This window comes from Mixophyes fleayi, chromosome 11 (assembly GCF_038048845.1).
Source record: "Mixophyes fleayi isolate aMixFle1 chromosome 11, aMixFle1.hap1, whole genome shotgun sequence".
NCBI lineage: Eukaryota > Metazoa > Chordata > Amphibia > Anura > Limnodynastidae > Mixophyes > Mixophyes fleayi.
In genome coordinates, this window is record NC_134412.1 from 87,396,729 (window position 1) to 87,409,882 (window position 13,154).

Here is a 13,154-nt window from a genome sequence, read left to right on the forward strand (position 1 = left end):
GCGATAGGAAGAGTTGGAGAGCAGCCAAGCACTGTCTAATATTATAACCACGCCTCCATGCATGATGGTCACGCCCATTGGCGGCGTGGTGTGGAAACCCCCCCTATACAAATCCTGCATTTGCCCCTACTTTGTTATAATTATCATGTGTTTAAGAGAAGATTAAGTAAGTCAGTTCCATTTTAATGATCTTTTCTTTCCAGTTTAAATATTCAGAAATATTCGTTCAAAAGAAGAGTATTGTACACACACCCAGTACGATAGTTGCTTTTATTAAATAGCTGTTTTGGAAGAAAAGAAAACAATTGTACCAAATATCGGCAAAACATAAAATATTTATTCATCTTGACATGAAAAATAACCTATTTTTACATAGTCCGGACTTTACGTTCACATCCATTGTTCATTATTCTGTAGCGGGTTGGAATGAGTCTTCAGTGTATATACAAGGAGTAGTGACACTTGTAAAAAATAAGCAGAAATCATATATATAGTCGTGTTGTTGACCTTCAGACGCAGTATTTCCAGAAACATTCGGACAGATTCCCTGCCCGCTTCTTGTGTTGTTTCCGTTCTTTGGATTGTAGGTGATTCAGCAGTGATATCCGTGGATGTTTGTCAAAGAATTCCTAAATGACAAGAAATGTTTATTATTATAATTACCGTTTATTATTCGCTGACCTATTGCACAGCGCTGTACATTGATGGGATCGTAACACAAATAGTAGACAATGACATGAAACAGGCAGTAAAGATGGTAATATCCGAATGAGTTTACAATATAAGGTGTGGTCAACCGATAGTGGTGTCTATAGCTCAGAGAGTCTGTAACAGACCTATTAAAGTATAATTTCAGCATAAAATCACTAGCCGAACTGTGTGGGTCCCACTCCACAACCACCCGCAGATCGGGGGAGGACTCAACACTGCCAGCGCTCCGATTCCTGTTCCAAGGTTGACCATTAGGAACAGTGTAAAGTTCAAAGTGTTATTTCCACTGCACTGATTGTTTCTAGGACTACACCTGTAGCTAAGGAAACTCAGTTATTCAGTTATCTGACAAATTGAAGCAACAGTGTGTTTCTGAGGGTACAACAGTCAATTTCAGGCAGATGTTCTACTTAAGTTATCGGGTTATTTCAGTAAGCTTTGGTATAATGATTTTAATTAAACAAAAAAAAATTGTCATTTTTGAAGGTGTCACACTTTAAAGAATGGACATGGTCACATGACTGGGTACTGGGAGGTGTCATAGACAATGGGTGCTGATTATCAAAGATGAGGAATGTCCGTCCTCAGCTGCTCCCACAATTCCACATGTATTGTAAATATTAATATAACATTAAGTTTGTCAGTCAGTTTCATTTACTGATTGACAAATCTCTATTTTGACTCAGATGACTTAAAGATAACACGACAAACAGATTTAGTCGACTTGGCCATTAAATGCATGTGGTAATGTTGATGTCCTATAAGTGAAAAGACTATTACTGGATATAAGAAGAGGAAGCAAATGTCAAAGTGAGCAGGTTTTATATGCAGGGGGGCTTTCCTGTCACCTGCCGTTCCCCTATACACAAGTCTAATACCCATCTCGGAGTAAAAAAGAAAACATTTTCTTAAATATGTTGAAAAAATAAATATTTTTAACTAATGAAGTCGGCAATTTAAGAAAATAACTAATAAATAGTTACATAGAACTAATTTGACGCAAACAAGCCAATAACATATAAAGCATATAGCGTTCTAACAATGTAGACATTATAGTCCAAGAACCGAAAAAATAATCATAATATAAATAGTTTATAATTTGGAACTTGGAAAAATAACTGTCTAAGGAGCCCCCGTGAACAGGACGATGAAGGAAAAATGTATTTCTAATTAAAATCGGTGTAACTCACCTCTTTCATGCTGTCCTCAATATTATAGTTTCCTAGACTGAGTCCTAAGAAACACAAATAAATATATACATATATTAAGATCAATGTACCATTGTACTAGCAATACAAACACCTTCTATTATGTATCTTTATATTCATTTATCTGCTCCAGGAATTGGTCTGTGCAGTGTTCTATCATTACTTTGATATTGAATGATTACAGCAATCATCACCGGAATCACTCTGCCTAACATTGTGTATGTGTGTGTGTGTGTGTGTGTGTGTATAGAACATACCTGGTCCTTGTGTAACACAAACAACAAGACTGCAAAAGTAAAATTGTTTCCTATTAATCAATAAGTGCGGACATATATGTGTGTACCCTCCGCCCATCCCCCCTGACTGATCAAAATTTCATTTAACCCAACTGGATTTTGATTGGTTGTTATGTCTTGTCAATTTGGTTGATGCAATCTACATATATGTGTGGTCACCTTACAGGGCAAGGTTCAACATGCCAGTTGTAGCTTAAATGGGATGACCGCAGATGTACGATAAGCAAATCCAACCCTGAGAGAATGTCAGCTCTTGTGTCCAGAGCTGTAGTGGTAATAACACCCCTACAAACAGCCCCTTGGCCCAAGCAGTGGGGTACAGATAAAAGATGCTGTCGCCTGTAAAAGAAATTCAGCTGTTGGTTTTCGTTCTAAAACAAATGGGTCAGATTAACTGGTTGCTATGGGAGGCAGCACTTCCTGTGCACCAGTATAACTGTCCCCACCATGTCCAAGTGTGTTACTGTTCACTTATACCCCTCCACGGTGCATGTTTTCCAACCTTCTGTCAGAAGCACAATCGTATTACTGAGGCACTGACTCATTCTAAAAGATCTCTATGTGCTACTTATAATGTCAGCTGGGATTCTCTGAGGAGATCTGGAAAACATGTACTGTTAAGGATGTCTGTTGCAGGGTAGGAACCTAGTGATGATCATTCCAGCTTAAAAAGTAACAGGAGGCATTTATGAACACTATTTCACAGTTAACTTAGAAGTAAATAAGATGTAACCCTTAGCATCCAATCAGATGGTTTTTTTATTTAACTTGTACCAAAACAATTTGGGTGTATGAACTTCGTATTATATAGAGGCATTTGAAACCACAATATCCTTAGGTCAGATTACCAGTATCCTGATATTACTACTCTGTGCTGCTGGAGGTCCCTGCTCCTTCCACTATATAACTCTCAGTCTGTGGCTTCCTGCTGCCTCCATTCCCCTCCTCACATCATGTCACTGCCCCGGTCACATGCAGCCCTGTCCTCACTAACACATAACTCATCTCCTGATATACTCTGTGCTGCTGGGGACCCTGCTCCTTCCACTATATAACTTTCAGTCTGTGGCTTCCTGCTGCCTCCATTCCCCTCCTCACATCATGTCACTGCCCTTGTCACATGCAGCCCTGTCCTCACTGACACAATCGCACATATGATAACTGTGAATGTAACCGTGATTACAATAGACTTTTTGGATTTTATAATGTACTTCATTATTTTATTTGTATGGTAACCACATGAATGTCAGGGTTCTTAACCCTTATAAATAATACTTACAATGTTATAATAACTGTATTGCTTGACATTTACATTTTTTTATGTAATAGCAAAAGTCATACCAGTGTGAATACAGCGGCATCTAGACGAGGACAAGGATTGGGGATGGTAAGAGAGAGATTTACAAACCTACAGTATTTTCTAATTATGTTTGGCATCCATGATGAGTGTGGTCTTGTTTATGGATGAAAGGTCCATCTTAAACTGAGTATTTAAATGTACCTTCTTTGCTGTAGATGTCATCTGTATCAATGTTCAGATCTCGGCCGCGGTTTAGAAATACCGGAAGGTTCTGCAATAAATGAGTGTTGTCCCATCTGCTCAGTTCTCCAAACTCCATCTTTGAGTCTGTGAGGAAATGTAAGAACAGGTAACAGTTAAATGTCTGGCTACAACCCAATACCTTAATACGCCACCTCCAATAACGTTATTAATATCCCTTGCTACTAGGCTGCAGCCCAATTCATTGCCACACCTCAATAATGACAGGAGACCTCTCGGAGTAGCTGAAGTGATTCCGGAGGAAGATAAAGGAAACAATGGAACTGTACTAAATAGTGAGCTCAGCAAACAGGCTGACTCGCAGCATCATAAAAACTAGGTAATGTCCTGTAACAAGAATCATTTATACAGCTCACTATTTAGTTCCATTGTTTGCTTCCTTGTCCCCATAATCATTTTGTCTCTTCGCAGAGCTTGCTAACCAGTGCAATTGAGGTGTGATTATTCTGTTAAAATACAATAGCTTGGGGGAGGGGGGGGGAATGGTCTAATGGCAGTGGATATGTGTCACATTACTGGGGGCATGACAAGGTCCAAAATATGAGAGTGAGCAAGCAAAGAGGTAGCAGGAAGACATTACGCCCCCACTTTGATCATCACCTGAGTGATCGTATAAAAATGTCTAGTACGTATGTCTAACGCGCACGATTAGGCACAGATCGTTTTTGAGGTTATTGATCCTTTAATTACTCCTATTCTTAAAGAGATTAGTTATTTAGTACACTCTTATCCTAAAATGGTTTTTCCCAATTAGAGAACGATGTTGGAAATTCTTCCCTATTTACAATAAAAAAAAGCAGACTTCCGACCATCCGATTTAAAAGACCCTAATCCTAAAATGCAAAGTTGCTTTATATAAAAGTGCTACTGATAATGATTATAAATACATGTGTAAAAGTTTCTGAAACTTAGATATGAAGATATTAGATAGAACACTATGATTATGGGGATTCAATTTTGCTGAAACACTCAAGACTTCCTGTTAGATAAAGCTGTGAGTATGGGGGGGGGGGGGGGTACATTCCTCTGCATATCAGATATACTGTCAGTAATTCCATTGTCGGACACTACAGTCAGCTGACTTTTATCTAAATTAGCTGATATAAGAGAGAATCAGTTTACAGTAACAAATATAAATACAGTGACAAGCATTAATCCCTGTCAAACTGGTATGTTATATATTTCATTATCAGTAGCTCTCTTACATAGAACAACTATTTTATGTTGTGCGGTTTATTTTTTAACTGCACATATATTACTTTCCTGCACAGCTGTGTTGCAAAAATACTACTAGTTATTAGTACAGTTGCAATTTTAAGGATAGAACTGAGCACAAAATGAAACAAGCAAGAGACATTGTAAACTATTTTTAAAGACGTAGATATCCTTATGACAAATGTTAAAGCCAAATAATAAGGGTCCTAACGTAAAAATATGTAATATCTGTGGAAGTGGGACTGGAGCTGTACAATATTTAAAGCATAATAAACACTTTTGCTGCGTTAGTTATTTAATGTATTATTTATTTTTATTACAGTGTTTGTTTGTTTTTATATTTATAATATGATAAATAATTTACCTGTTTCATGTACTGTCATACACACTGGATTCTATTTTTAAACTATTTAACATAAATAACGTGTTGTATTATTTTCAAATAGATCGTGAAATATACTTTAGAATTCTATAAATGTTATAGATCACACACAAAAAAAACCCAACATTATACATATTGCAAAACATTGAATCACCCACTGGGGGGGGAAATCACATTATTTTGTTTTCATGTTAAACTCCATGTGAGTAATGGAAATAAATAAATAAAGAACAATACAAATAAATTGTAAATGTTACAATACATGATATATTGTACTGTACTAAAAAAAGGCATTATGATTAAATTGAAAACCGGTACTTTTATAAATGCTATTATGCAGCAAGCTGTAATTCATTTTAAAATGGAAAGGAAAAAAGGTCATTAATTAAACAAAATTGAAGGTGACTGGATATTTAGTGAAAAGTGTTTGTTATTCTGAGCTCTAAGTAGGTTATAGTCCACATAAGAATCAGTATATTATAATTCTGCAATATGATTTTAGCAGAAGTCTTTTCCTTAGTCGAACGGTACATGACATGAATATTATTCTGAATAGCGCAGCTAATGGATAGGTTAAATGGAGACATTTAATTTTGTGCTTTAATGCAACTTTGTTTCCGCATTTAGAATCTACTTGACCCCTTCCTTACAATCACTCATCTTCGGTTCTGTCATTAGAAATTGGCTGTAAAAGTCTTTTAGTAATTTTAACCTTGAAGTCAAAGAGAGTTTAATATTTGAAGTAAAGGACGATGCAATAAAAATAAAAATTAAATTGTTACCTGGTAAGCGAAAGGAATCTTCGTTTGGGTCAATGATCGGAAGCGACGAGAGAGGACCAAAGAAACAGGCGAGAATCACACAGCAAAAATGAAGCTTCTGCATGCCTGCTGGGAGTGATCTATGAAGCTGGCTCTCTGTCTGGTACGCCAGGATCTTCTTAATTATCAGTCACATCACTTAGGTGTCAACCCTTATATACCGTGCCGTGACGCAATACACAACATCACTCTCCCAAGCACCGTCCAAAAAGACGAATGATGAGCCAAGGGTTCCATCGCCGCTGAATTCTAAATGCGAGGCACTTTGCATTGATGTCACTCTTGAAGGTTCACAGACAATAAATTTACTGTCTCGTAGGCCCTTTGCTACAAACTGTTGCAGCAAATGTGCCGTAGCCAATCTGCCTTCAATGGGAGAAGGAAAAAAAAAAGAAGTAACTTATAAATCATAAGTTAAGAAAGGGTCAGGTCTTGGTGGAGATGACCGGGCCAACGAGACAGGAGATTTATAGACTCTTACCTGGATTGACGTAAGAGACCAGGCTTTGAAAAGTGGATTTTTTTTTTTAGAGAGGTGGATGGATGAGGTGTCAGGTTCTGTTTTGGGGGCATCTGTCGATACATTTAGAAGATGAATTGTCTGTTAATTGCATTGGTGTTTTCAATTAACTTGTATTGTGAGATCGCATTTTAATTTAAAGCATATATCTTATGTGAGCAGGTTAAAGCAGAGGTGGTAACAGTAAAGATTGAGGCAGTAGCCTTCACTGCTGGGACTAACTCTGACCCCTATATGCTGTGCGGACTGAGGGCAGGCGTGGGGCAATAGACAAAGTAGAAGGTGTACACATGAATGTGGGGGGCATACAAATATCAAGGCGAGACGGGGAGGCAGATTGGTCCCAGGAATGCACAGGATAGAGAAGATACCAGTAATGCAGGGGGCGGGCAGAGAAGATACCAGGAAGACACATGAATGCGGGGAGCAGAGAAGATACCAGGAAGACACAGTAATGCAGGGGAGCAGAGAAGATACCAGGAAGATACAGGAATGCGGGGAGCAGAGAAGATACCAGGAAGACACAGGAATGCGGAGAGCAGAGAACATATGAGGAAGACACAGGAATGCGGGGAGCAGAGAAGATACCAGGAAGACACAAGTATGTGGGGAGCAGAGAAGATACCAGGAAGACACAGGAATGTGGGGAGCAGAGAAGATACCAGGAAGACACAGGAATGTGGGGAGCTGAGAAGATACCAGGAAGACACAGGAATGTAGGGGGCAGAGAAGATACCAGGAAGATACAGTAATGCTGGTAGCAGAGAAGATACCAAGAAGACACAGGAATGCGGGGAGCAGAGAAGATACCAAGAAGACACAGGAATGTAGGGGGCAGGTGAGATGTAAGGAAGACGCTACTCTGCTGTGTGTGTGCACGGCAATGCAGGGGCACAGATAGGGAGGGGCGGGAGTTTGGTCATGACCTTGCAGTTCAGAAGAATTAGGCCCACCCTCGGGGGACACGGAACACCCAAAATGTGACATGATTCTGTCCCCATATCGGATTCCCTGATTCTCAAACATAGAAGGTTGGGGGGTATACGTTTGTTGTGCTGCCCCACCAACTTATCGCTGCAGAGCTCCAATGCTCCACTCCACCATATGCCATAGTCTGAATAAACAAAATAAATCTATTCTGCACGCTGATTTGATTTTATGTAAACTATTGTTTATTAAAATCGCTAAAAATCAAATGCAACAAGAAAATAAAATTATTCACATATATATAAAACGTATAATTTTTTTTCTATGCAAAAAACAGTAAAAAAAAAAAAAAAAAGGGGGGGGTGGGTGGAATAGCAAGAAAGAGGAGAGAGGGGGTGCTATGCTCCTGCTATGGGAAAAAGAACAAACACGGTAGACTGTATCCACCGGCTGCGCTAAGGAGCACCAAAGATCTAGATATAATGACCTCTGTATCCGATTCCTCAAAGGTCGACTAACTGAGCCAAAGTGCGTTGAACTCTGAACTCTGCATTTCTACCCAATTCAGCCAAAGTGACATCTTCTGTTCACCCGTAGAAATCCAATCTATAAAACCAGCCTCTAACTGAGGGAGGCTGTTGCTGCCTTTGCTGCATTATTGAAATGTTTTAGGAGGGATTTCTTATAAGAAATTGGGGCGTTCATCATATTTATAATACAGAAGTCGGGTCCCTCTGGCACCCCTTCTCCTAAAATCTCTTTGGACCTTTTTTATCGCCTCTATTCAAAATGGTCGGAGCCTCTGGCACTTCTACCACATGTCTACACGCTAATTAAATTATAATTATTTTTGTTTAAGCTGGTAATCGTACATTATGAAACAAGTCAGTAGAAAATAAGGGGCGGCTGCCATTCTGCCACCTTAGGCCAGGTCCGTGGGACTGTCCCACATATCCAGGTCTGACTAACAGAATTGCCCTGAAACCACTCTGACGGCGGCCATCTTCCTTTTAAAGTTACTGGAATGCTGTTTGTTTTGTATTCTCTTCCTTCCCTCCCATACTAGAGTCACTGGCATCAGGCAGAAAATGTCAAATTGGAAGATCTGTCGGAAATTACGTATACCTCCCAATAGTCACAATACGCCTGCCCCCTTATACCTCCTCCTTTTATCTATTTATTATAACAAAACTCACAGTCCCAAAGAAGGACCATCTTTAAAGTGTTCTTTGGACAAATCTTTGGACCTTATATGAAATTATCTTAGAGGGAAATTCAAGTGGCTGGGACGAAGGTGTACATTTTATGTAGAAGTCAACTGGATTGGCTACAGCTCCTGACCAATCAGCTGCCACATACAGTACATACCCACTAAGTCAGGAGTTGGACTCTCCCACCCTAGCTATGCTTGGTCCCCTGCAAACTGCCATCAGAAGATGAATAGAGGTAAAGTTTGGGGCTCTGAGTGAATAAGCCTCACAGGACTGCATGAAAAAGACCTTTAAAAATATCAGGAGTTGTCCAAAAGCGGATTGCACTTTCATTGACTTAAAACTATTAAATATATGAGAATAATTATCAATATAATGTGTAGAGCTATCTATTAATATAACTGTAGAGTTAGCTGTCCTTCTCAGTACTGCTATATTGTGCAACACGCCATTATCTGGGGATGAAGATGAGTGAATGACCGGGTCCCTTGTTGCTTAGTTTCTGTCACAAGGCTGGATAACGGGCAACAGAGAAGATGGAAAGTGACAATCCATCAAATCCTTCCAGTCAAGCCGAGTAAAGATTGTTCCATTTTGGGCCGTGTCAGGAGCCACAATTTATCAAGTCCAGCAAAACAATTTGTACAAGAAATTGTCATCCTCTGTCGGCTGATGCACTGTGAACGTTTGCTAGATTTGCAGCAAATTTAGAGTAGTTTTTAGTTTTCCGAAGGACTTTGGGAAAAAAACGAACATGATATTGTAAGGAATCCAGAGAAACAAAATGCGGGTCTTGTAATTAATGAACAGGACAAAAGTGTTCATAATTGTGCCGGTGAAGAAGCAGAAGTTTTAAATTTTTTTTTATATAAATATATATATATTTGTGTGCGTATGTATGTATGTATGTATGTATGTACGTACGTACGTACGTACGTACGTACGTACGTACGTACGTACGTACACATGGGAGGCAGCCATTTTGTGTGGTTAGTTAATATCTGTGAATACATCATTTCACTTGGAGCTGGTGACCATTTATACCTCATGTTTCAGTTATATCACTAGTAACTTATGAATTTGTAGGGTGCAACTTTGTGAATATTGGTTCAACTGACAAAATAGCTCCCTCCGCGGTGCGTAGATGATTCAATTAATTTTTTTTGCATTATTATTATATTTAGTGTTTTGTTCTAAGGCTCAGTTTCGTGAGAATTGCGCTGTCTTTGGAGAAAATTTAGGGACAGACTAAAGATCCTCATTACCAACAGATACAATGTATCTGTTGTGTACTCATCATCATCATTTATATAGCGCCACTACCGGTAATTCTGCAGCTTTTTCTAGAGAACTCACTCACATCAGTCCCTGCCCCATTGGGACTTACAGTCTAAATTCCCTGACACAGACACAGACAGACAGAGACACACACACAGACTAGGGTCAATTTTAGATAGCAGCCAATTAACCTACCAGTATGTTTTCGGAGTGTGGGAGGAAACCGGAGCACCCGGAGGAAACCCACGCAAACACGGGTAGAACATACAAACTCCTCACAGATAAGGCCATGGTTGAGAATTGAACTCATGACCCCAGTGCTGTAAGGCAGAAGTGCTAACCACTGTGCCACCGTGCTGCCCGATTCATTTAAGACTTAACTATGAGATGCTAGTTTCTAATCAGGTACATATAAAATGGTTAGAGATCATCCGTACTATTCTATGGTGAGTGTATTTCTTAACTCTACCGTAATTCCGGCGTAACGCCCCCCTCCTGTTGCCCGTACCTAATCATCGCCCTATCCATAAGCCTGTCCGTACTGTTTTACCACTGTTATTTTTCTCCACAGTTTTCCAACATATCGCCCTTCTCACCACTAATCTTATTCCTAGCTCTGTCCTGTGATAACCAGAGGGACACCGACTCTGCCTCTACATTGCCACTAATCCTTCGATAGAACCTCAACATGCCAAACAAATCTCTAAATATTATCCTTTTATTCTAACCTATCTGGAGGACACCGTGAGGATAGAGTCTGTATACACTAGCCCCGACAAGCTAAGCTCATAAGTACCATCTGATAGCTTGAAATAGCTCCAATTTTTGTATTAGGCAAATTACAATCCGATACTAGATATGCGATTAGTAGTAAAGTTCATTATGACTGATGACAAAAATCATACATTTACTATTTTATAACACTGGTAAAAACATGATAATGGGTATATGATTGGACCTATAGGTTCCACTGACCCTATACACGTTTGCGCCTGCGATTGGCAGTGCTGGCTAAAACTCCATGGCAAGTTCAACTGCGTTTCCTGAATGCCGGTGGGTAACCAGCCTGTTTTGTAATTATGAAAGGGGGATAATATAATACAACATACTTTAATAACAAATTTAAAACAAAATTAGTTAAAATATTGAAATGAGACAATGGGCGAGTTACGGCTGTCAGTAATTAAACTAACGAGGAGGACATGAAATCCATTAGAAGCAAATAAATTAGAACCTGTTATCGCCAGTTGGATGGACGCAGCATTTATTATTATTATTATTATTTATTTATTATTATTATCCTTTATTTGTTAGGCGCCACAAGAGTTCCGCAGCGCCGTACAATGCACAAACAATAGACAGTACAGGGTAAAACATTACTGAGCAGTAAACAAAAATACCAACACTTCAGAAACTCCAGGCAGGCTAATGTAGAAAAGACGGAGCAGAAGAGTAGGTATGGACACAAGAGGGAAGAGGGCCCTGCTCAACTGAGCTTACATCCTAAGGGAGGGTGAACAAACTCGGGTACAAACGGGGGCCAGTTGATAAAGAGGAGAGAAGAGGGGACGGGAGGGGGGGCGGGTTAGGAGGAAGGATGGTAGGCTTTAAGGAACAGGTGGGTTTTTAGTGCCCGTTTGAAGGAGCTTAGAGTGGGAGAGAGACGGATGGAGTGAGGGAGGTCATTCCAGTGAAGGGGGGCTGCACGAGGTAAGTCTTGGATTCTGGAGTGGGAAGAGGTAATCAGAGTGGAGGAGAGGCGACGGTCATTGGCTGAGAGCAGGGAGCGGGCAGGAGTGTGAATGGGGAGAGGAGGTTGGAGATGTAGGGGGCAGTAGACTGGGAGACTGCCTTGTATGTGGTGGTCAGGAGTTTGACTTTCAACCCTTAATGCCAGTTTCTCCACAAAACAAATACATTAAAGTGGTTCATAAACCATTTATGGCCACTTCCCGTGTCGCAGAATGATTTCCCTAGTGACTGGAATAAGCTGCGATTTCTGTGGTGAGATGGTGAACGCCAGGAATTGCCAAAAAAGTGCTGTAATCAGGGTCTACGCCCACGTACGGCTCGGAAGGGACCCACTTCTCATGGAGGTAGGTAGGTCATTTCTTATCTTTGAATCTATTTATTATATTATTACAATACCCGTCTTGTATAGTATACATTTATATGACTTAAAAGGAACTAAACAAAAGAGTAAATATATTATATACACATTAGAATAAAACTATGCAGGTTTCTCTAATAAAATGCATTACAAAACCTTATTATATTATATTTCATATATATATATATATATATATATATATATATATATATATATATATATATATATATATATATAATTATAGAGAGAGAGATATGTATATGATATTATTAATATTTTTACTTTTTACCAGGATTCTTATTTCAGAAAGGTTTAAAGTGATTTCTGTATTTTGTGACTCTCTGTTGTTTTCATTTAAATGCAAATCCTCCAACGTTTTCTTGCAACTGGTTTTGTAGAAATTATATTATACAAGATTGTATCATTTTCTCCTCTCTCCCCTCGGAGCAGCAATACAACACACCATAATTTATTTTATTATTTTTCCCCTACACAAAACATCTTGCCACAAAGAGTCTCTTTCAACCAACCTTTCACTTCTCCGTCCCGCTTCTTCGTCCTACTAATGGTGCACGAAATCTCCCAGTTTCACGGATCACCGGCCTTTGGCTGCGGAATATGTGACATCTGGCTCTGCAGCCAAGATAAGCTGTTTGTATGTAGACTTTGCTATCTACTCCATGGTGGAAAACCGAGCGGACTATTAGAGAGACGCTGTGTGCGTCCCTTGTTCTGTTCAACTAGAGCCTGTCAACCTGGCTCGTTATTTCATTACTAATCACGGCGTTGATTAGTAAAAGGTTTGGACCTAAATGTCTTCTGTATATCTTGTTTATGTTCATTATGAGAGAAAGTCAATTTGGCATGGCCAGAACGTAGAGCCCACATGCACCAAACACTGGGTTGCAATTCTT

General features: G+C 39.4%; 1 protein-coding gene across 1 annotated transcript; it reads right to left on the reverse strand.

Annotated features, from left to right (window-relative positions):
• Window positions 1-273: 273 nt before the first annotated feature.
• UTS2 (urotensin 2) lies at window positions 274-6,366 on the reverse strand. Its single transcript, XM_075191333.1, has 4 exons — window positions 6,156-6,366; window positions 3,717-3,842; window positions 1,902-1,945; window positions 274-629 (listed from the first exon to the last, which is right to left on the reverse strand). The coding sequence occupies exons 1-4, from the start codon at window positions 6,256-6,258 to the stop codon at window positions 510-512; spliced, it is 393 nt and encodes a 130-aa protein (XP_075047434.1). The 5' UTR covers window positions 6,259-6,366; the 3' UTR covers window positions 274-509.
• Between the last annotated feature and the right edge of the window lie 6,788 nt (window positions 6,367-13,154).